This window comes from Erythrolamprus reginae, chromosome 4 (assembly GCF_031021105.1).
Source record: "Erythrolamprus reginae isolate rEryReg1 chromosome 4, rEryReg1.hap1, whole genome shotgun sequence".
Lineage (NCBI taxonomy): Eukaryota > Metazoa > Chordata > Lepidosauria > Squamata > Dipsadidae > Erythrolamprus > Erythrolamprus reginae.
In genome coordinates, this window is record NC_091953.1 from 61436071 (window position 1) to 61461559 (window position 25489).

General features: G+C 46.8%; 1 protein-coding gene across 2 annotated transcripts in view; it reads left to right on the plus strand.

The window, feature by feature from the left end:
• DYRK1A (dual specificity tyrosine phosphorylation regulated kinase 1A) overlaps positions 1-25489 on the plus strand; it is a 134949-nt gene that overhangs the window by 33207 nt on the left and 76253 nt on the right. For both annotated transcript variants that reach the window (XM_070750419.1, XM_070750418.1), the window contains one exon: positions 7466-7535. In XM_070750419.1, the coding sequence (XP_070606520.1) occupies positions 7526-7535 (10 nt within the window). In that variant the 5' untranslated portion in view covers positions 7466-7525. The remainder of the gene's footprint in view (positions 1-7465; positions 7536-25489) is intronic.

The window sequence follows — 25489 nt, forward strand, 5'->3', positions numbered from 1 at the left end:
GGAGTTCTCAATGTGCAGGCAGACTGGCTCTCCCCGTCAACTCTGGAGCACCTCGCCGACCAGAGTGCCGTTTATGTCAGAGGTGATTATTTTTCACCCAGTCAGCATCCAGTCAGTAAGTGCTCAGCTCCATCCAGTTGCTTCGATTCTGTCCTGAATAAGGGATTGTAGGGTCATAAAAAGGTAATTATTACTGTTAAGAACAATCCCCAAATGAAAATTACAAAGCCCCCATATTTTGAGCAATTAATTTCAGAGGCAGAAGAAAAAAATGATCATTTTCTTTAGTAGCATCCTCTTTCTATATGTAAATGTATTATTTTCTAACTATATGCAAATGTTTTGATAAATGTTATATTTGATGAGGCAGAACTAACATCAACCCACTACTTTTAATAAGTAAAAGTGCCATATAGGAGCGATTGTGGTGCAGAATGCATTATTGCAGGCTAATTCTGCTGACTAACAGGGGTTAGAAGATCAGCAGTTCAAGGTTCACTCAGCCTTCCATCCTTCCAAGGTTGTAGAATGAGGACCCAGATTGTTTGGGCAAAATGCTCTGTATACCGCTTAGACAGGGCTGTAAAGCACTATGAAGTGATGTCTTAAGTGCTATTGCTATATATTTGTTGTAAATGTCTCATTTGGATAGGACAGTGATGGCGAACCTATGGCGCAGGTGGCACGTGGAGCCATATCTGCTGGCACGTGAGCTGTTGCCCTAGCTCAGCTCCAATGTCCATGTGTGTGCTGGCCAGCTGATTTTTGGCTTACACAGAGGGCATTTTTGGCTTCCAGAGAGCCTCCAGGAGGGTGGGGGAGGGTGTTTTTACCTTTCCCCAGCTCCAAGGAAGCCTTTGGAGCCTGGGGAGGGTGAAACACGAGCTTATTGGGCCCACCAGAAGTTGGGAAACAGGCCATTTCCAGCCTCCAGAGGACCTCCAGAGGGCGTGGAAAGATGTTTTCGCGCTCTCCAGGCATTGAATTATGGGTTTGGGCACTCACGCATGTGCGATAGCACACGCCCACACTCTTTCAGCACCCAAGGAAACAAAGGTTTGCCATCACTTGCCATAGGATCTTACTCACTGAAAGTATGAGAAGCTTTAGATTGCATTTTTAATTCATTTCTATGTTTATGCCATAATATTTTAAACTTTTTCTGAAAGCTTTACGCCTGTAGTATTTAATATATCCTAGTTAATGAAAGTTAATGTGTAACATCTGAAATGACAAAAATTTATAACATTTGGTTTTGTTAAAATCTTTGTAGAACTAGGAATATACTGTGTATTGTGATAATTCATTAAAATAGTTAAAGCTAAAACAAATTACATGGATTGCTGATGTTCAGATTGCTTTTAGATTATGTTAGTGTAAAAATCCTTGTATATAATATGTGTGAAATTATGGAGAAAAATTTGTATTATAGGCAGTTGTTGGGTTATCACAAGAATTGGTGCCAGGCTTAATGTCACTAAATGATTCAGTCATAAAGCATGATTTCACACGATGACATTACTTAGGGAAACCATCTCAGCAATCCTGGTTACCATTGTAAACCCAATATGCAAGGATGTGGGGAATGAGAATTGGAGTATTGCAGCACAGTAAATGTAGAAAATTAGGATGTGGGATATGTGTGTATAGGAAGGATGTGGAAGGCACAACACTAGTTTAGGAAAGCCAGAAGGACTTACCAGAGTAACTTGCAACCTTCCCTACCAGTTTCCTCATTTATTTTACTTTATGGGAAGTTATGTATGTATATATGTACTGTATGTGGACTGTATGTATAACTTTCATATTTATTAATTTTTCAAGATGTTTTGTCTGTAGCTCTGTCATATTTTTTGTTAGTATCTGTGTCTTTTCCTTGTTAATTTTCAAACCTGCAACTTTCCTGTATTCTTCTATAAGGTCTATTAGCTTTAATATTGATGTTAAAGAATCCTCTATTATAAAAACTACATCATCTGCGAAGGCCTGGACTTTGTATATTTCTTTTTTAATCTTCAACCCTTTTATTTCTTTTTCTGCTCTTATTTTTATTAATAACACCTCTAGTGTTAAAATAAATAGTAATGGTGATATTGGACATCCTTGCCTCACTCCTCTTTGTATTTCTAATTTTCCTGTTTGTTCATTGTTTATTATAATTCTAGCTGATTGGTTAGAATATATAGCATCAATTATATTAAAAAATTTAGTTCCTACATTCATCTTATTTAATTGTATTTTCATAAAATTCCAATCTACATTATCAAATGCTTTTTTAGCATCTAAAAATATAAGTGACATTTGTTTTTCAGGATGTTGTTCATAATATTCTAATGTATTTATTATTGTTTTTAAGTTATTTTTAATTTGTCTACCTGGTAAAAATCCGTTCTGATCTTCATGTATTATTCCATTTATAATGTTTTTAAACCTAGTGGCAAATATTGATATAAAAATTTTATAATCTATATTTAATAATGATATCGGTCTATAATTTTCAATTTTTTCCTTCTCAGTTCCCACTTTGTGTATTAATGTTATTAAAGTTTCTATCCATGCTTTTGGTAGTTTACCATCTGCTATTATTTGATTAAATATTTCTAACATATTTAAGAATAATATTTCAATATCTAACTTATAAAATTCTGTTGGTATCGCATCTGAACCAGTAGCTTTATTATTTTTCCGATTTTTAATAGATTGTCGTAATACTATTTCTGTAATAGATTTGTTTAGTTTTTGTTGTTGAACTTCCGTTAACACCGGTAAATCTACAGCACTTAAATAATCAAAAATTAAATCTTCCTCTATTTCTTCTTTTCCATATAGTTTCCTGTAAAATTCTAATGTTATTTTCTTTTTTTCATCTGTTCTATGTCTTATTACACCTTTGCTATCTATTAACGTTTTAATAATTTTATTTTCTCTCTCTTTCCTAAGTTTATATGCCAACCATCTTCCCGGTTTATTTGCATGTTTAAAGTACAGTGATCTCTCGATTAGCGCGGGGGTTACGTTCCAAGACCTCCCGCGCTAATCGATTTCCGCGTTATAGTGGTGCGGAAGTAAAAAACACCATCTACGCATGCGCGCCATTTTTTTCATGGCCGCACATGCGCAGATGGTGGAGTTTGCGTGTGGGCGGCGGGGAAGACCAAGGGAAGGTTCCTTCAGCCGCCCAACAGCTGATCTGCTCCGCAGCGCGGAAGCAGCGAGGAGCCGAAGATGGGGTAAAGGCAAAGGGGAAACCCCATCTTCGGCTCCTCGCTGCTGCTGCGCTGCGGAGCGGATCAGGCGTTGGGCGGATGAAGGAACCTTCCCCTGGTCTTCCCGCCGCCCAGGCAAAGGGGAAACCCCAAGATCGCTTGCCGCTTGCCGTATTGCAGCTTGGAGCCTTGCTTCGCCTCCTTCGCTGCAATACGGCAAGCGGCAAGCGATCTTGGGGTTTCCCCTTTGCCTGGGCGGCGCTGGGGCCATGCGGAGCCGCTCATCTAGGGGGGCGTGGACCGGCAAGGTGCCCTCCGCTCTCTCTCTTTCTCTCCCTGTTACCGGTGTGGTATAAGAGAGAGAAAGAAAGAGAAAGGAGGGCGACTTGCCAGTCCACGCCCCCCTGGATGAGCGGCCCCGCATGGCCCCAGCGCCGGACTCCGCCGTTGCCTCCGCCCTTGTTCGGCTCTGCAGCTGAGAGGCCACGTCCACCCCCTCCTCGGTGTCCCCGGCACCCAGCGTCCCCACGCCGCCTCCACCTCCCGGTAATGCGCCCGACCTCTGCCTCTCTCTTTCTCTCTCATATACCACGCCGGCAACAGGGAGAGAAAGAGAGAGAGAACTAGCGCGGACTTATTTTTTAATTAATATTTTTTGAACAACCGCGTTGCAGCGTTTCGCGCTAATCGAGACCGTGCTAATCGAGGGATCACTGTATTCTTGTTTTGCTCTTTTTATTTGTTCCACCATTGATTCTTGTTCTATCAACCTTATTTTATGCTTTAATACATCTCTCTGGTTTTTAACTTTATCATCATGTTCATCTTTTTGCATTTCTAATTCTAATTTTTTAAATTCATCTTCTAACTTTTGATATTGCGACTTCTTCTCTTTATTCTTTTTCGCCATATAGGAAATTGTTAACCCACGTATATATGCCTTTGTTGTGTCCCAAAGGTTTTGTGGGGTAGTATCATTATTTTTATTTATTTTGAAAAAGGCCTCCAATTCTTTCTCTATCCATTCTTTATATTCAGTGTCACGTAATATGTTTCTATTCATTGACCAGTTATTTACTTTTCTCTTACCTTTCCAGTATATAACTAATGGATTATGATCTGCCCAGCTATTAGTTTCAATCTCAATATCTCTGATCTTTTCCATCGTGTGTGCCCAGGCCATATCAATCCTAGACCAAGTTTTATGAGGATTAGAGTAGAAAGTGTATTGTTTGTTTTGTGGGTGGCATTTACGCCATATTATTATTATTATTTATTAGATTTGTATGCCACCCATCTCCATAGACACGGGGCGGCTTACAGCAATGATAAAAACAATATATAATGACAAATCTAATAGTTAGAATCTAAAATAACAATAATACATTTTAAAAGTCTAAAAAACAAGAAACCCCAATATATAAAACATACATATAGTCATATCATACACAAAAAACTACATAGGCAGGGGGAGATGTTTCGGTTCCCCCACGCTTGATGACAGAGGTGGGTTTTAAGGAGTTTACAAAAGGCAAGGAGGGTGGGGGAAGTTCTAATCTCTGGAAGGAGCGGATTCCAGAGGGTCAGAGCCGCCACAGAGAAGGCTCTTCCCCAGGGTCCCGCCAACCGACATTGCTTAGTTGACGGGACCTGGAGGAGACCAACTCTGTGGGACCTAGCCGGTCGCTGGGATTCGTGCGGCAGAAGGCGGTCTCGTAGATACCCTGGTCCGGTGTCATGAAGGGCTTTATAGGTGATGACCAACACTTTGAATTGTGACCGGAAACTGATCGGCAACCAATGCAGACTGCGGAGTGTTGGAGTAACATGGGCATATTTGGGAAAGTCCATGATTGCTCTCGCGGCTGCATTCTGCACGATCTGAAGTTTCCGAACACTCTTCAAAGGTAGCCCCATGTAGAGAGCGTTACAGTAGTCGAGCCTCGAGGTGATGAGGGCATGAGTGACTGTGACCAGTGACTACCGGTCCAAATAGGGCCGCAACTGGTGCACCAGGCGAACCTGGGCAAACGCCCTCCTCACCACAGCTGAAAGATGTTTCTCTAATGTGAGCTGTGGATCGAGGAGGATGCCCAAGTTGCGGATCCTCTCCGAGGGGGTCCAGGGTGATGGACGGACAGATGGAATTGTCCTTGGGAGGCAAAACCCACAGCCACTCTGTCTTATCAGGGTTGAGTTTGAGTCTGTTGACACCCATCCAGGCCCCAACAGCCTCCAGACACCGACACATCACTTCCACTGCTTTGTTGATTGGACATGGGGTGGAGATGTAAAGCTGGGTATCATCAGCGTACTGATGATACCTCACCCCATGCCCTTGGATGATCTCACCCAGCGGTTTCATGTAGATATTAAATAGCAGGGGGGAGAGAACCGACCCCTGAGGTAACCCACAAGGGGTCGACCTCGGGGTCGACCTCTGACCCCCCACTAACACCAACTGCGACCGAACAGAGAGGTAGGAGGAGAACCACTGAAGAACAGTGCCTCCCACTCCGAACCCCTCCAGCCAGCGCAGAAGGATACCATGGTCGATATATCTTTTAATAATAATTCTGTTCTCTTTTTCCAAAATTTTGTAGGTAGAATTACCTTTTTTTTCTTTTCTTTTTTCTTCCCTGTATAATCCATTTGACTATCTGAAATCGCATTAAAACCACTTATTATTATCATATTTTCTATTGCTAGTTCAATTATTTTGTCATGCAATTCTTTATAGAATTGGTTTTGGTTGTCATTTGGTGCATAAATTGAAATGATTACGAGAGGTTTCATTTCTAGCTCTAATTGTACCATTAAAATTCTGCCTTCATTGTCACTGTATACTGTATTTGTTTTCATTCAATTATTTTGTCGATATACATTGCTACCCCTCTTTTCTTTTGATTTGCCAAACTAGTGTAAAGTTTCCCCAATTTTGGATTATTAAGAAGGCTTCTCTTTGATTTTTTAATGTGAACTTCTTGTAAAATATTTATTTGAGCTTTTTGTTTTCTAAGTTTAGCCAATATTTGATTTCTTTTCCTGGGGTTATTCAAACCATTAACGTTAACTGAATTTTTTTTTAAATCATGTGACATTTTTATTTGTAGTATTTTTGGATTTCTTTTGGTTCACGTAATCTACTGTCTAACACCAATTCTTGTTGACTTTGTGGTTGTTTCTTTTTGACATCTTGCATTTCTCCCCTTTCCTTACTGGTGGCTCCCCGTACTTCTTCTTTATCCTTAAGTTCTATCTGTAGTTGGTCAATTTTATTCAGTCCACTTTGAGCAAAAAAAGCTCTTGCTTCGTCCACACTCTCTAACTTGATTTTCCTTGCTTGCCAAGTCAGAATGAAGTTTTACTATCCTGCTAAAAAGTAAAGACTTTAGTTTTTTAGCATTGTACACATGAATCATAAAATTAGAAAAATCTTTGAATATATGAAACAAGAACCTTCTGTTTAGTAGAAAGATCTGATTGTTCATATACTCAAGTTCTCCAAAGTATTCTGTGGTTGTATGGTAGTATTACTAAGAATAGATTATAACGGTAGTGCAAAATGATATCAATAAAACTGGGACCTAATTTTACTAGGTTCTGTTTACTTTATCAATGTAAAGTAGTTAGTTGGTTCTTATAAAAAAGAACAAAAACATTTTACAATCCCTTTAGTACGTCTCCTACCTATGTTATTAGTTGAAGTGTGACCAAGATGAGTTTGAAATATAACGTCCACGCAAAATTTTAGTCAAAAATAATATATTTCCATTAAAAAATTGTAATTTCAGAGTCATACTATGGTATGAAAACATGCATAATAGGCATTAAAACTGAATGGAATAATAATGCATCAGAAGAAGGAAACATTATATAACAATTGAGGTCCATTTAAAAATATTTTTAAATTAAAAATATTTATTTTGAAAATATTATTGAATGTTACCTTATGTCACACTGGATTTTCTATAAGTAATGCTTTGCCAAACTTTATCTCCCTGATGTAGTATGTTTTAATACCCTTGAAGCATAACTTGTGTTTCCCCATATGGAGGTCATGAATTTTCAAATTAATAATATGGAGAAAAATTGTCTAATTCAATGTAATACACAGATGTGTTGAAAATCTTCCTGAGACCTTGGACAGTTGCTTTCATTCATAGTAACTAGCATTTGCATGACTTGTTAAAGGCAGGATCATAGCCTGTTAAAGAACTCTCCTGATATCATCTAACTAATTATTCTTTATGTTAAAGGGTTTGCTGCTGGCCTCTTCCCCCCACCCTACAGGATGGTATGAGATTTCAAAGAGGACGATGCATACAGGTAACTTTTTAAATTTCAGAAGAAATCTGTAAAAATGTTTTGAGATTATTTATACTATACTTTGCTTTTATTGAATTTTAGCTCATAAATAGCTATTTTTCTGTTATAAATAAGTTATTGTTTGAATAGTTTAATGTACTTATGGAAGCAGACATTGAATTCAATATATTGCTTTTTACAGAAATTTAAGTTAAAGCATTTTTTTCAGAGTTTGCAGATAACCAGGAAAGAGGAATTCATTATCTTTTTTGGTAATTCAATTCTGTTGTCAAATTGTTATTACTATGAGCATTTACCCTATTTTTCAGAGTATAATATACACTGGAGTATAAAACAAACCTTAGTTTTGGGGGAGGAAAATGGTGGTGGTGGTGGGACACTGCATACCAGGTATTCATTTGGCTAACATCCTTAGTCTCTTCAGCATTAGCACATTATTTTATCCTCTACTTAAGGCTGAAAAGAACCTTATTGGGAGCAAATTGCAATGAAAAAAAGCCTGCAGACTTAAGGCTGAAAAAAAACCTTCAGAGAGATTAGCAATGAAAAAGCCTGAAAGCCATTAAATGCTGGGAAGATCATTAGCACCTCGTTAGAGTGTGTGTGTGTGTGTGGGGAGTTTTGAAAAAGCTATATTCAGAGTATAAGGCACACCCAAATTTCAGCCTCTTTTAAGGGGGAAAGGTGCATCTTATATTCTGAAAAATACGGTATTTAAAAACAATCATTCATCTCCAATATGGCTACCTGTAACTTAAAACCCTTATTCTGTGTGATACCCTCTAGTAAAAACAAATTTTCATCTTTTCTTATGTGAGATCAAATGCATATCTAATTTTTTCAGTCTCTCCGTGTAAGATTTAAATTTCAGTTCTTTGATCATAGTTATTGCCATACTTTAAAGTTCGTCTGGTTTGTTTGAATCTTTTAAAAATATAATCATCAGAATGTAGCATATGTGGTGGAACCAGTTGTTTTTAACATGATGTTGATGTGCCACATATTAGTTATCATAGAATATAGCAATGTCACACCCATGACACTTTTAAAGGATATCTGGTTCTGTAAGACTCCAAAATTAAATAGAACATAATTATTAAAAATAATAATTGAAATAATTCAAAAAGATTTCATGAAAGTTTTTTGAAATACGAGCTACAGTAGTCCCTCGCTATATCGCGCTTCACCTGCCGCGGCTTCACTTCATCGCGGGTTTTGAAGTCAGCTTCATTTGAATGATTTTGCCATACAAACAAGCGCTAGAATCCCCCAGTGGGACTCCCAAATGATGAGCGGGGCAGGGACTGAGCTCCGGCGGAGGCCCGTCCCCTCGTTCAATCCCCCTCGCCAGCGCTAGAATCCCCCAGCGGGACTCCCAAATGATGAACGGGGCAGGGACTGAGCTCCGGCGGAGGCCCGTCCCCTCGTTCAATCCCCCTCGCCAGTGCCGAAAGGAAAAAAAAGAAAGGAACGCGACGCGGCGGGGATTTCCAGACTGGGCTCGAGGGCGGAAGAGGAAGTGTTCGAGGGCGGAAGAGAGAGAGAGAAAAAAAGAAACAGCCGGGGCAGCTCACCAGGGACTTTACAGCCGGGGCAAGGCAAAAAACACAACATTTGGCCGAACTGCTGCAAAGAACAGAGTAAGTAGTAGTGGGGGGGAAAGGTTAGCCGGCCGTTGCTCGCCTCCAGGCATCCGGAGCTGGTGGGAAGGAGGATAAATTCCCCATCGCGGATTTCACCTATCGCGGCAAGGTCTGGAACGTAACTCCCGCGATAGGTGAGGGACTACTGTATTTAAAAAATTCATATACTAGATCAGAGATATAGAGATAACTATTCCATTCTGGACTGTAAGCATAATATACCAGTTCTGAAAGCCCGTCAACTCTCTACAAATCCAGATTTCGTTTATTGGATGTTGTCTATTATAATGTAATGATTACAGATGCATTTAATAAGTAATACTCCATTTGTTGGCTGCTGGCTGCAGTAATACTGTTTCTTTACTTAATAATGCTAGTACAGTAATACCTCATGATACGAACTTAATTGGTGCAAGGAGGAGGTTCGTAAGTCGAAAGGTTCGTAAGACGAAACATTGTTTCCCATAGGAAACAATGTAAAGTCAATTAATCCGTGCAACCAAAACCCCCCCCGCAAAAAAACGGCGTTCGGCGACTGCTGGGAAGCCGCGCGGCTGTTTTAAAAGGTGACAGCCGGGCTGGGGGCTTCCCAGCACCCCCCCGAACCCGGAAGTTTGGCAAAAGGTCAGGGTTTGGGGGGGTGCTGGGAAGCCCCCCAGGCCGGCTGTGACCTTTTAAAACAGCCGCGCCGCTTCCCAGCTGTCTCCCGAAGCCGAACGCGGAAGTTCGGCTTTGGCGTTCGGCTTCGGGAGACAGCTGGGAAGCCGCGCGGCTGTTTTAAAAGGTCACAGCCAGCCTGGGGGGCTTCCCAGCACCCCCTCGAACCCCGAACTTTTGCCAAACTTCGGGGTTTGGGGGGGTGCTGGGAAGCCCCCCAGGCCGGCTGTGACCTTTTAAAACAGCCGCGCCGCTTCCCAGCTGTCTCCCGAAGCCGAACGCGGAAGTTCGGCTTTGGCGTTCGGCTTCGGGAGACAGCTGGGAAGCGGCGCGGCTATTTTAAAAGGTCACAGCCGGCCTGGGGGGCTTCCCAGCATCTACCCCGAACCCGGAAGTTCGGCAAAAGTTCAGGGTTCGGGGGGGTGCTGGGAAGCCCCCCCAGGCCGGCTGTGACCTTTTAAAACAGCCGCGCCGCTTCCCAGCTGTCTCCCGAAGCTGAACGCCAAAGCCGAACTTCCGCATTCGGCTTCGGGAGACAGCTGGGAAGCGGCGCGGCTGTTTTAAAAGGTCACAGCCGGCCTGGGGGGCTTCCCAGCAACCTCCCGAACCGAACCCGGGGTTCAGAAAAATTTTGCCTCTTCTTACGAACGTTTTTCGAGTTACGAACCAGCGTTCGGGAGGCTTCTGGGAAGCCCCGCCGCCCGGCTGTCACCTTTTAAAACAGCCGCGCGGCTTCCCAGCAGTCTCCGAACGCCGGTTCGTAACTCGAAAAAAGTTCGTAAGAAGAGGCAAAAATTTTCTGAACCCCGGGTTCGTATCACGAGTTGTTCGTAAGACGAGGGGTTCGTATCTTGAGGTACCACTGTATATGTTCTATTTTATATGTTTGTAGATCTTAAAAGCTTTTTTAAAAATACTTATCTCCAAGACATTTTAAACTACTAAAGTGGTACATTATTGATAAAAGTATATTAAAATGGCAACTATGAAATTTTGAAAACAAGAAAAGTGTTGGAAGTATTTAGCAATACAGTGATCCCCCGGTTATTGCGTCCCCGACCATTGCGAACAGGGTAATTTGCAATTTTTGAACCCGGAAGTCAAAACACCATCTGCGCATGCGTGCCCTTTTTTTCTATGGGCACGCATGCGTAGATGGCGCCCGGCAGATCAGCTGCTGGGCGGCTTCCCTGGGTCTTCCCCCTCTTGCTGGCGGGAGGGCGAGTGGCGGGCATCAGCAAGGAGTTTCCCCACCGCCCACGCAAACTCCTCGCTGCCGCCCGCCCTTCGCCCGCCCACGCCGTTCATTCTCGCCGCTTCTCCGTACTGAAGGAGCGGGTCCAGCAGTCACATGGGTTGCTCATGTCCAATCCGGTGGAACTGAGCCTAGTGTTAAAAAAGCTTGCTGAATCCGCCCCTTCCCCAGAATTCGCTCAGTTCTCGCATCCTGCGGTTGTATTGTGATAAGCTCGTTCAACATTCTAACACCTTCCCTCCGATCTTTCCTTCAAAATTAGTAAGATATTACTATTCTTATTTGATTACTTGCCTTAATAGCGCCAGCCGTTTGCGGCTCGGCTTTTCCTTTGGGAGAAGTAGCGGTTTCGTTTTCCCGCGGCTTTTTGCCGTTTACGATTCCCACTGCCGTTTGTGGATTCCTTCAATCCTTTGGCCCGGAGGTCCTTGTGCAAGTATTTATATATTATATATTTATTTATTTATAGTGCTATTGTTAAAGGGCTCGAGAAATACCTCCTGCGGTGCGAGACGCTTTTTTCTAGTCTCCTGGACTTAGTCGATCGCTTCCCCTTTAAAATTACTGTTACGGAGCGATTTTTTTCGGCGCGAAGGCCTTCACGCCTTTTTAATTTAGGCCTCTCGTGTTGGCCTTCTGCCAGCCGCGTGTGCCTTAGTCCACCGCTCGGATCCTGGAGTGGGCTTTGAGACGCTCAGGCTTAATTCTCCACCGGCTAAGCCTCCAACCAGAGTGCCTTGGTTACTTTAGTTAAAGTTTAGGGAGGCTGGCCACGCTGTATTTGGGGACACGAACTCTGGGTTTGCCCAGATTGCCCTCAAGTTTCAGCAGCTCCGAGGCCTAGGAGCAGGATCCCTTCCTCTTGGGAAAACTTTGGAATTCTTCTCCCTAATAATTCAATTTATTTGGCTCAGCCTTGTCTTCTGTTAATTGTCAGACTATGGCTTCCTTTCCCAAGAGAGGCACCACTCAAGGTCCCAGAGAGGCCAGGCCTACAGGCGATGAGATTACCAGTATCCCCCAGGCCTCGACCTCCTCTTCTTCAGGGGCCCGCCCCTTGACCAAAGTCACCAGGGCTGAGAAGAGAAGGGACCAAGCCCTACAAAAAATCCATGATAAATCAGCAAAGCGATTGAAAGTACAGGCCCAAGTGCTCAGTAGTCATGACCCCCCAGAGGCTCCTAATCTGCCTTCTTCTGGGGTCACTGTGTTATCTCTGGATGAGCCAAACCTAGACAGACCCCAACCTAACCTATGGGGATTAGGTCCAGAGGAACCAGATATTATTGAAGATTCCTCCCAGCCAGGATCCTCTCAGGCTTTCAGGGATTCTTCTGCCATTCCTGCTGATATTTCTAGTTTACCTCCAGAATTCCAATCTATTTTTTCTGTGTTATCCAAGGCCATTGATGCTAAACTTTCTGCCATCAATGCGCCCTCCTTACCTCATCCACCTCCTCGTCCCTCCCGCCCCTTGGGTTCTTCCCCAACGGTTAGAGCTCCAATTCAGGATGAATCAGATTCCTCTCAGGATGAATATGAGGATATGGAAGAGGATGAGGATCCATTTCAGGGCCTCTCAGACGATGAGGAATCCCAAATAAAGGTTCCTTCTCCAGTTACTATTTTTCCCTCTCAATTGTTCAAATCTCTCCTCCTCAAAGCCAGAATTTCCACAGGATTAGCGGCCCAAGAGAAGCAGGCCACCACATCCACTGACCCTCCGGAGGAGAATTTACCCTACTTCACAGGGGAACAGGAGGATAACGAGGTAATTCCTATGCCTAAATTGTTTAAAGATGCCTTACTTAAGCAGTGGGATTTCCCAGCTTCTGGGCTTAATCCCACTACCAAGGACAAAAAGTTGTACAAACTCTCTTCTTCCTATGAGGATCTCCTATCCTTTCCCAAACCGGATGAACCTGTCAAGATCCTTCACTCGGCGGCTGCCGTGCCAGGTGAAGCAGAGGAGGTCCTCCGTCCAGAGGACAAGCGGATTGAACAGATGCTCAAAAGAGGGTTCACCGCAGACTCCTGGGCTATTAAAAGTTCCGCAGCGGCTTCCTTTTTCTCCAGAGCCATGCTTCTGTGGCTTCGCCAACTTCAACAGCATATTCCTCCCGATGATTTAAGAGGTCAACAGGACTTCAACAAGGTATTTGCAGCTGCTCAGTACGTGGCTGATGCCACATTACAGTCTACCAGATTCGCAGCCAAGTCTATTGCGGCTTCCACAACGGCGAGAAGACTCCTTTGGCTTCGCCCCTGGCAAGCAGGAGTACGTCAGAAGTGGCAGTTATCTCTGGGACCATTGAAGCGCGATCTGCTTTTCGGAGATCTTCTGGATCCACTCCTCACGGAAACCACGGACAAGAAGAAAGTATTGGGTCCAACCACCAAAAAGGCCACCAAAACGCAGTCCTTTCGTCGCCCAGGGCGTCAACAGGACCAAGCGGCTACCTATCAGAGAATCCCAGGTCAGTATTCCCCCCGCTTTCGTCCCCAAGGTAGGAACTCTAGGGGCAGAGGTTTTCGCTTCCAAAGAGGAGCGTCCTCTACCAGGGCTTCAAAAAAACCTAGATGGTAGTTCTTCCTCGATTCCCATAGGTGGTCGCCTAGCATATTTCTCTTCTAGCTGGCGTCTCACTTCCAAGGATCCCTGGGTTATTGACACTGTTCAAAAAGGTCTTCTTTTAGAATTTACTTCTCCTCCCCCTAAACGTTTTATTTCCTGCCCTTCTCCTAGGTCCTCCTCAGATCGTAACCGTATGGAGGAGGCCATTTCCCACTTATTGTCCATCAGAGCCATTCAACCGGTTCCTCCCGGTCAGAAAGGCCGAGGTTTTTACTCCATCCTATTTATGGTTCCTAAGTCCTCCGGAGGTTGGAGAGCTATTTTGGATTTAAAGAAGCTGAACCTTTTCATCAAATATAGGAAGTTTAAGATGCACTCCTTACCATCCATTTTAGCCGCCATCCACCCGGGGGATTTCATGGTTTCATTAGACCTCACTGAGGCCTACCTCCATATTCCTATAGCCAAATGCCACAGAAAATTCTTACGTTTCTCCTTCCAGGGCAGGCATTTCCAGTATAGGGCGATGCCATTTGGCCTCTCCTCGGCCCCTAGGGTCTTTACAAAGCTCTTGGGGTCGCTGGCGGCCTATATCCGGGCTTCGCCCATCCACATCTTATGTTACCTAGATGACATTTTGGTTCATGGGAACTCCCTAGAGAAAGTGAAAGTAGATCTTTCTGTCACCATGTCAGTTCTACAGGACCATGGTTTTTCCATCAATTTTGACAAAAGTCACCTCCAGCCTTCCACATCCATTTTGCACCTGGGATCCATTATTAATTCAGAATCATCCCAGGTCTTCCTCTCTCCTGAGAGAAAAATCAGTATAGGGGAGTTGATTTCACGCATTTTACCTCGACCGTCAGTTTCCATAGTAACCCTGTCTTCTCCGTACTGAAGGAGTGGGTCCAGCAGTCACATGGGTTTGCTCTGTCCAATCCGGTGGAACTGAGCCTAGTATTAAAAAAGACTGCTGGATCCGCCCCTTCCCCTGAATTCGCTCAGTTCGCATTCCTTCGGATGTGTGTGAATGCTCGTTCCTCCCAAAACACCTTCCCTTTCGATCTCTCTTCAAAACCAGTAAGAATTTTCCATTTCTGTATTAAGCTTGCCGGCAGGGGATTCCACTCAGCCCTCCTGGGCTTTGAGTTGGGGGAGAAGTTAGCGGCTCAGCCCCCGCGGTTTTTTCCTCCGTGCTGCTGCCGCGGCCGTTATTTTACTATTACGGTCTGGAGGTCCCGCCGAGAGCAAGCCTTCTTTAACTAAAATAAACAAACTATTAAGGGCTATTTACCTCCCGCGGTGTGGGACTTGAATTGTCTCCTGGGCTTAGTGTCTCCGATCATAAATTAACGGAGCGTTTGTTTTTGGCGCCAAAGGCCCTCGCGCCCAGTAATTGCACTTTCGGTTCTGCCCTAAGAGGTCGGCCATTAGTGCTTCCAGCCCGCCGCTTGACCCTTGGAGTCGTCGTTTCGAGTTCCCTCGAACCTATTCTCCACGGAAGTGGCCTCCAACCAGTTGTGCCTTGGTTTTTCTTAAAGTTAGTTTGTGAGGCCTGCCACGCTGCACTTAGGGACACGAACTCTCTGGTACCGTCCAGGATTGCCCCTTAAGGCGCAGCTGCTCCTGGGCCTAGGAGCAGGGTCACCTCTCCTCTTGGGAAAGCTCACAAAAAATTTCTTCTCCCCCCTATTTTATTGGCTCAAGCCTTGTCCTCTGTAATTTGTTTCAGACTATGGCTTCTTTTCCCAAGAGAGGCACTACTAAGGGTCCCAAAGAGGTTAGGCCTACTGATAATTCTACTGAAGTTCCCCAGGCCTCTTCCTCCTCTTCCTCAGGCGCCCATTCCTTAGCCGGGCCCACCAGGGCTGAGAAGAGAAGGGACCCAGCCCTACAAAAATTACATGATAAATCAGCCAAACGTTTTAAAATGCAGGCCCAAGTGCATACCAATACACCCCTCCCGGAGGCCTCTAACCTGCCTCCCTCTGGGGTTCCTGTGATATCCCTGGATGAGCCAAACCTAAATCCACCCCAACCTAACCTATGGGGTTTAGGTCCAGAGGAGCCAGATATTACTGAGGATCCTTCCCAGCCAGAATCTGCTCAGGCCTTCAGGGATCCTCCTTCCTTCCCGGCTGATGTCTCTTCCTTGCCTCCGGAGTTTCAGTTTATCTTGACTATTTTGACTAACACCATGGACGCTAAACTCTCATCTTTCAATGTGTCTTCTTTGTCTCATCCCCTCCCACGCTCCTCCCGTCCCGTGAGTTCTGCTCCTTCCTACAGAGCCCCAATCATGGAGGTCTCTGACTCCTCTCAGGAAGAGGATGAGGACGTGGATGCAGCAGAGGATGATGACCCCTTTCAAGGGCTGTCGGAAGACGAGGAATCCCAGATCAAGATTCCAGCCCCAGCTGCTATCTTCCCTTCTCAGCTTTTCAAATCTCTCCTGCTTAAAGCAAGAGTATCCACGGGGCTAGCCGGACAGGAAAAACAGGCTACTACTCCTTCAGACCCTCCGGAGGAAAATCTTCCTTACTTCATGGAAGAACAGGAAGACAATGAGGTAATTCCTATGCCCAAATTATTTAAGGATGCCTTGCTCAAACAGTGGGACCACCCAACTGCTCGCCTCACTCCCACTTCCAAGGACAAGAAGCTTTACAAGCTTTCTCCCTCCTATGAGGAGCTCCTAACATGTCCTAGGCCAGATGAGCCAGTGAAAACACTCCACTCAACGGCCGCCATGCCTGGCGAAGCAGAGGAGGTCCTCCGGCCGGAGGACAAACGCCTTGAGCAGATGCTCAAAAGAAGCCTCTTCGCAGATTCATGGGCCATTAAGAGTGCTGCAGCGGCATCCTTCTTCTCTAGAGCTATGCTCTTGTGGCTCCGTCAGCTCCAATCTCACCTGCCTCCAGATGATCTAAGGGGCCAACAGGATTTCAACAAAGTCTTCGCAGCTGCCCAATACGTAGCAGATGCTACCTTCCAATCTTCAAGATTTGCAGCCAGGTCAGTAGCAGCCTCAACAACGGCCAGAAGACTTCTGTGGCTCCGCCCTTGGCAGGCGGGAGTAAGACAAAAGTGGCAGCTAGCCATGGGTCCGCTGAAACGCAACTTGCTCTTCGGAGACCTCCTGGATCCTCTCCTTACAGAGACCACAGACAAGAAAAAGGTCTTAGGACCCACCACCAAGAAGGCCCCTAAGCCGCAGCCCTTTCGGCGCACAGGACGGCAACAGGATCAAGGCTTCACCCTTCAAAGGAGTCCAGGTCAGTATTCCCCTCGGTTTCGATCCCAATCTAGAACCACCAGGGGCAGAGGTTCCCGTTATCAGAGAGGATCCTCCTCTACCAGGGCTTCCAAAAGAGCCAGATGGTAAGTCCTCCTCTTTCCCCATAGGCGGTCGCCTAGCCTGGTTCTCTTCCGCCTGGCACCGTTCTTGTAAGGACCCCTGGGTCATTGACCCTGTGAACAGGGGCCTAAGATTAGAGTTCATTTCTTCTCCCCCTAACCGCTTGTTTCTTGTTCTTCTCCCAGCCTCCCTTCAGATCGTTTCCGAATGGAGGAGGCTATTTCCCACTTGTTGGCTATTAGAGCCATTCAACCGGTCCCCTCTCTCCAGAGAGGTTCTGGCTTCTATTCCATCCTCCTCAGGGTCCCTAAGGCCTCTGGAGGCCGGAGAGCCATTTTGGACCTAAAGAAATTGAACCGGTTCATAAACTATAGGAAATTCAAATGCATTCCTTATCTTCCATCCTAGCAGCCCTTCATCGGGGAGACTTTATGGTGTCTCTGGATCTCACGGAGGCCTACCTCCATATTCCCATTGTCAAGGCCCATAGGAAATTTTTTGCGCTTCGCCCTTCAAGGCAGGCACTTCCAGTATAGGGCTATGCCATTTGGACTCTCCTCAGCTCCCAGAGTCCTCACTAAACTCTTGGGATCCTTGACGGCTCATTTCCGAGCCTTTCCCATTCATATCTTAGGTTATTTAGATGACATTTTAATTCATGGGAATTCCAGAACTGGAGTGGCTGCAGACCTCTCCCTTACCATGTCGGTTCTACAGAATCATGGTTCCTCCATAAATTTCAAAAAGAGCCTCCTGGTTCCTTCCACTTCCATTCTGCATCTGGGAACTATCATTAATTCTGAGATAGCCCAGGTTTTCCTCTCCACTGAGAGAAAACGTAGTTTTTTGGATCTCATTGCTCGCATTATGCCCCAACAATCTGCCTCCATTGCCACCCTATCTTCCCTTTTGGGTAAAATGGTGTCATGCATTGGTATTGTCCCCTGGGCCCGCCTTCACGCCAGGGAACTACAGTGGCTTCTGTTACCGTTTCAGAGTTCGGGCCACAGCAACTCAAATCGCCGCATTTCCATTCCTCTGCGGTTCGCAGATCCCTCAAGTGGTGGTCGTCTCCAGCCCTAGCAAAGGGATCTCTCTTCCGGGCCCCGACCAGTTCGTAGTCACCACAGATGCCAGCCTCTCGGGCTGGGGAGCCCACGCCCAAGGTCTTTTAGCTCAGGGCACAGGGTCACCGGAGGAGGCTTCCAGGCCCATCAATTGACTAGAATTAAGAGCCGTGTCTCTAGCTCTAAAACAATTCCAATCTCACATCTCCAATCAGCATGTGTTGGTCCTCTCGGACAATATAGCCACCAAAAGCCATATTTGCAGACAGGGAGGCACAAGATCCAAGGCCCTCATGAGGGGGCCCTGAAGTTAGGCCTCTGGGCAGAGAAACATCTCCAGTCGCTTCTAGCCGATCACATCTCGGGGAGCCTCAACGTCCAAGCGGACTGGCTCTCGCGAGCGACCATAGACCCAGGCGAGTGGAATCTCCATCAGTCACGGTTCCACCAAATCTGCCTCAGGTTCGGCCACCCAGGGTTAGATCTGTTTGCGACCAAAGCCAATGCCCAGCTCCCTCGCTTCATCTCCAGGTTCCCGTCTCCGGGAGCAGAGGCAATAAATACTCTCAGGAGTCCTTGGCCTCCGGGTCTACTGTATGCCTTCCCTCCAATTTCAATTCTGTCAGACGTGATCCACAAAATTCTTCTGGAAAAAGCCGGGTAATCCTGATAGCCCCTCACTGGCCTCGCAGGCCATGGTTCGCGGACCTCCAACAACTGTCCATCCAGGACCCCTGGCGACTCCCCGTTTCGGAGGAGATGTTGCGGCAAGGGGCCCCCTTCCATCCGGACCCGGAGTGGTTCCACCTCACCGCCTGGCTATTATCCGGAGGGACCTAGACCTGCGAGGGTATGACCCGGACACAGTGGAAATCATCCTGTAGTCCAGAAGGGGGTCTACCAATCGGATCTACGACCATACTTGGTCCAAATTCCATCAATGGTGCTCACAGGAGGACTTATCTCCCCTGTGTCTTCCCATACACAGGATAATCGCCTTCCTCATGAAGGGTTTCCACCAAGGCCTCTCTACCAGCACCATCCGGCGTCACCTGGCAGCCATTTCTTCCGCCCTGGCGGGGCCTCGCAGGCAGCCCCTCCGCTCCTTCCCGAAAATCCAAGAATTCCTAAGAGGAGTGGCCAACCTCAGGCCTTCCAAGATCCACAGATATCCTACCTGGGACTTGCCACGGGTTCTCCTCTCCCTTACTCAGGCACCTTACGAACCCCTGAAGTCTGCGTCCCTCAGGTACCTACCCTTCAAGGTAGCATTCCTGGTGGCGATTACATCCGCCCGACGCATATCTGAGTTGGCAGCCCTTTCTACCAGACGGGACCTCTGTCAGTTCCACCAGGACAAGGTGGTTCTGCGACTGGACCCCACCTTTCTCCCAAAGGTCAGTTCCATGTTCCACAGATCTCAGGATATCGTCTTACCTTCCTTCTGTCTCCAACGAGAGCATCCCCTGGCAATTAGTTGGCACACTCTGGATTTCACTAGGGCGCTAAAGATCTATATCCAACGCACAGGACCCATAGGAAGGTCAGAAGCACTCTTCGTGGCTTACCACCCCAGATCCCGGGGATCTAGAGTGTCTTCCACAGTAATAGGCCGTTGGATTAGAGGGACCATCTCTAGGGCCTACGAGACAGCTTCCCTTTCCATTCCAAGGAACATTACAGCGCACTCCACCAGAAGTGCTGCCACTTCTGCCGCTTGGGCAACTCAGGCTCCGTTGGAAGAAGTCTGCAAAGCAGCCACTTGGGCCTCACCAAACTCCTTCATAAAGCACTACAAAATTGATTCGTACGCATCAGCGGACGCTGCCTTCGGCAGAAGAGTACTCCAATCCGTTATCTCTCACGGTAGCCATGTACTCCCACCCTAGGGACCTATCTATTGGGTATGTCCCATGTGACTGCTGGACCCACTCCTTCAGTACGGAGAATAGGCGTTGATATGCTTACCTGAACGCCTCTTCTCGTACGGTGAGTGGGTACAGCAGTCACTTCCCTCCCTTTGTGTGGTCTTCTTCACTTTCTATTCTAACTTCTTTTAACACGGGAGTTGAACTTTAAAGAGCTTCACTACTGAGCCTAGTCTACGGATTCGCGAATTCTGGGGAAGGGGCGGATCCAGCAGTCTTTTTTAATACTAGGCTCAGTTCCACCGGATTGGACAGAGCAAACCCATGTGACTGCTGTACCCACTCACCGTACGAGAAGAGGCGTTCAGGTAAGCATATCAACGCCTATTCTCTTTTGGGGAAGATGGTGTCATGCATAGGCATCATTCCCTGGGCTCGCCTCCATGCTAGGGAACTACAGTGGCTTCTATTACCCTTTCAGAGATCGGGGCACAGCAACTCAAGTCGGCGCATTGTCATCCCACCGATTGTTCGCAGATCTCTCAAGTGGTGGATGTCTCCGGCCATGGACAAAGGATCCCCTTTCAGGTGCCCGGATCAATTCGTCATCACCACAGATGCCAGTCTATCGGGGTGGGGCGCCCATGCCCAGGGGATGATAGCCCAGGGCACGTGGTCCCCGGAGGAAGCCTCCAAGCCAATCAATTGGCTGGAGTTAAGAGCCGTTTCCCTGGCTCTGAAACAATTCTCTCCTCGCATCCCCAACCGGCACGTTCTCATTCTCACCGACAACATAGCCACAAAAAGCCACATCTGCAGACAGGGGGGCACGAGATCCAAGGCCCTCATGAGGGAGGCCCTCAAGCTAGGCCTTTGGGCAGAAAAACACCTTCAGTCGCTCCTAGCCGACCACATCTCGGGGAGCCTCAACGTCCAGGCGGATTGGCTCTCCCGAGCAACGATAGACCCAGGAGAGTGGAATCTCCATCAAGACCTGTTCCATCAAATCAGTCTCAAATTCGGCCTACCAGTACTGGATCTTTTCGCGACCGAAGCGAACGCCCAACTCCCTCGCTTCTTTTCCAGATTTCCATCCCCGGGAGCAGAAGCAATCAATGCCCTCAGGAGCCCCTGGCCTCCAGGACTCCTGTACGCCTTTCCTCCAATCCCAATTCTCCCGGACGTGATTCACAAGGTTCTCAGCGAGAGGGCTCGAGTAATCCTAATCGCCCCTCATTGGCCCCGCCGGCCCTGGTTCGCGGATCTACAACAGCTGTCCGTCCAGGACCCCTGGCGACTCCCCGTTTCGGGGGATATGCTACGGCAGGGGGCCTCATTCCATCCAGACCCGGAGTGGTTCCACCTCACCGCCTGGCTGTTATCAGGAGAGACTTAGAACTGCGTGGACACGACCCCGACACAGTGGAGGTCATTTTAAAGGCCAGGAGAGGTTCGACCAATCGAATATACGACCATACATGGTCCAAGTTCCACCAGTGGTGTCTCCTGGAAGGGTTTTCTCCCCTGTGCATCCCAATACACAGGATCATTTCCTTCCTTATGCAGGGTTTCCTTCAAGGCCTCTCTTCCAGCACCCTCCGGCGTCATCTGGCGGCCATTTCCTCTGTCCTAGCGGGGCCCCGCAGACAGCCTCTCCGTTCCTTTCCAGAAGTTCAGGAATTCCTCAAAGGTATAGCCAATCTCAGACCTTCCAAGGTTCACAGATATCCTTCCTGGGATTTGCCACGGGTTCTCCATTCCCTCACTCAGGCACCCTACGAACCCCTAAAATCTGCGTCCGCCTCCCTCTCAGTTCCAAGGAACATCACAGCGCATTCCACCAGAAGCGCAGCCACTTCGGCCGCTTGGGCGACTCAAGCCCCGTTGGAGGAGGTCTGCAAAGCAGCCACATGGGCCTCTCCAAATTCCTTCATCAGGCACTACAAGATTGATTCTTACGCCTCAGCGGACGCTGCCTTCGGCAGAAGGGTACTCCAATCCGTTATCTCTCACGATAGCAATCTAACCCCACCCTAGGGACCAATCTATTGGGTATGTCCCATGTGACTGCTGGACCCGCTCCTTCAGTACGGAGAATAGGCGTTGATTGCTTACCTGAACGCCTCTTCTCGTACGGTGAGCGGGTACAGCAGTCACTTCCCGCCCTTGTTTGTGTTTTCTCTATTTTCTATCTTCTGTAACCTTCTTTCCTCTATCTATGAGAGTTGAACACTAAAGAGCTTCACATCTGAGCCTAGTCTACGGATTCGTGAATTCTGGGGAAGGGGCGGATCCAGCAAGCTTTTTTAACACTAGGCTCAGTTCCACCGGATTGGACATGAGCAACCCATGTGACTGCTGTACCCGCTCACCGTACGAGAAGAGGCGTTCAGGTAAGCAATCAACGCCTATTTCCACCTGAGTCCTGAAGCGAATTCGCTTCAGGACTCAGGTGGAAAGCGGCGAGAGCGAGCGCTAGCGAACGGCTTGTCCGCTGCTCGCTCGCGCGTCCCGCGCCCACGCCGTTCATTCTCGCCGCTTTCCACCTGAGTCCTGAAGCGAATTCGCTTCAGGACTCAGGTGGAAAGCGGCGAGAGCGAGCGCTAGCGAAATGCTTGTCCGCTGCTCGCTCGCGCGTCCCGCGCCCACGCCGTTCATTCTCGCCGCTTTCCACCTGAGTCCTGAAGCGAATTCGCTTCAGGACTCAGGTGGAAAGCGGCGAGAGCGAGCCGCCTGCCTGCCCGCTAGCGAGGAGCCGAAGATTGGGGGCGGCGCGGCTGTTTTAAAACGTCGCCGGCGGCGGCATGGGGGGCTTCCTAGCAGCCCCCCAAACCCGGGTTGGGGGTCCGGGGGGTGCTGGCAAGCCCCCCATGCCGGCGGCGACGTTTTAAAACAGCCGCGCCGCCCCCAATCTTCGGCTCCTCGCTAGCGCTGCGGAAGTAAAAACACCATCTGTACATGCGCAGATGGTGTTTTTACTTCCACAGCGCTACTTCGCGAAAACCCGCTCGTTGCGGGGGGTCCTGGAACGGAACCCTCGCAACGAGCGGGGGATCACTGTAAATCTGTTTATGGATTATATACGGCTATATAAAAGTTCTGACAAATAGTACTTACTTTTATTCTTACTCTGTGTTAGTAAATACTCCCCCTCACATTTAAATCACATCAAAACATTACAAAATAGTTAACTATCTTGCAGTCTGGCATATTTTCTACTAAAATTAATTTATAACTTTCTCAGTAAAGAGATCTTGGTTGTATTACGTGACTAGGAATCATAAGAGTTATCTGTTAAATTACATGTATGTTAGATGCAATTCAATTTCATTTTTTTAATTTGCTATCATGATCCTTTGTAACATTAATATTTAAAATATATTTTATAGTATCATGTTTTATGGTCAAAATTCCTTATAGTAAAATAGGGGAAAATGAGAAAAAAATGCATTATATTGTAGTTTATTGGTCTATCATTCTTTTCTTCCCCCTGCCCCAAATAACTAGAAAAAATAAAGGACAAAAAGAGATGCTTATGTTACTAATACAACCTCAACATTAGATCATAATACACGCGGCACCTTCTAATTTCATAATTTCACTATGCCTCATCTTTTCCCCTTACATGGGAGAAATATATTAAGGAAACCAAGAGGTGCTGTCTGCATTTATTGATTGGAAACTGTTGTGACTGGTCATGTCATGCTCAGCTGATCACGGATTTTGAGGATCAAGAGACAGATACGTTTTGGTAACCTAGGCCAGTGTCCTTGGCACCTGAGTCTGAGAGTGGAGAAGATGAGGAGTTAGAGACGGAAAGGCAACTAGAGACTATGGCATCTTCCATAGGTGGTATTGAGTGATGCAAGAGTGAGAACAAGTATTAGCAGACAGGAGTATTTGAGGAGGAAGGGGTCTTTGTGTTAATAGCTCTATAGAACAGATGGTCAAATCTTGTGATTATATAAGGGAAGGTCTCACAATGAATCAGTGTGAGCAAGAACATTCTAACAATGGAGGGATGCAGGCTCCGCGGCTTAGAAATCATTCCTGCCTAAAATATCTTTGAAAACTGCAACCTGCTTCTTCAGACATTTCTGCCGAGATGCTGTGTGTTGGGTCATTGACAGAAGTTCAAAGAGACTTTTTAATGAGCTCTTGGATTCCAGTCCAATACAGTGCTTATTTGAAGGTCATTATCCTGGGAACCCTGCCAGAATGGACTAAAAATCACTTTGCTTTTTAACCATTTAATGCTATGCCTGTTTTGAGCAATACAGTGGTACCTCTACTTAAGAACTTAATTGGTTCCATGAGCAGGTTGTTAAGTAGAAAACTTTGTAAGTAGAAGCATTTCCCCCCGTAAAAATCAAAAAAATAAAAGCTCGGAATTTGGGTGGGAGGAGGAAGAAGAAGAGGAGGAGGACAGTCACTGCCCAGAGTGAAGGGAGCGTTTCTTTTCTCTGGGCACTGGCAGAGGTTTATTCCCTCTCCAAGCGCCCAGAGAAAGAAAAATACTTAGTTCACTCTGGACTGCCAAAGCCTCGTTAGGCACCATTAAAAGTCTTCTCCGGCAGCCCAGAAAAGCCAAAGATGGCTGGGATTAAAGGGGGAATGGCAGGAAACTGGCCGGACCTTCGTGCCACTCTCAAATTTCCTGGGAATTTTTTCTAGCTCGGGTCTTAAGTAGAAAATTATTCTTAAGAAGAGGCAAAAAAATCTTGAACAGCCGGTTCTTATCTAGAAAAGTTCTTAAGTAGAGGCGTTCTTAAGTAGAGGTACAACTGTATATCTCAATTTTATATCTGCTCAAAAAAATGAAGGGAACACTTAAACAACAGAATATAACTCCAAGTAAATCAAACTTCTGTGCAATCAAACTGTCTACTTAGGAAACAGAGATTATTGCAGCCGCCTCTGCCTCCACTCAGGGAGCCACCGTGGTCGAGCTGAGAGAGAGAGGAAAAGGCACGACGTGGAGGCAGAGGCGGCAGCAATAATCTCTGCACTTTCTACGGCCGCCTGGCTGGGTGCCCGGAGGGAAGTAGCAGCTCTCACCTGAGGAACCCGAGAGCCGTGGCCGCCCCCACCCGCCGCGGATGGGCCAGTGCCAAGCCTCCCGATTGTGGCCTCTCTTCCCCCGGCAAGCTGGTGGGATGGAGCACGCGACATTCAAAACAAGAAAAACCTTTGCTGGCCTCCGCACTTTCCTTGTCGGTCCCCAAATCCAACGCCCGACTCCTTTGCGCAGCCTAGGAAAAGGCTGCAGGGGAGGTTGGTTTTTTCATGCGCGGCCACGCAGCTGTGCACCTTAGAGAGAACACTGGCCAGGAGCACAGGATGCAGGTGCATCCTTTGCTCCTGTCACCCGTGGGCCGGATAAATGGCCTCAGCGGGCCGCATGCGGCCCGCGGGCTGTAGTTTGGGGACTGCTGGTCTACACCATCTGTCTTTGTGCATCACAATAAAGTTGATGTGTATGCCTTGGCCAAGGCTTCATTTGGGAGGAGAGTGCTACAGCAGGTCGT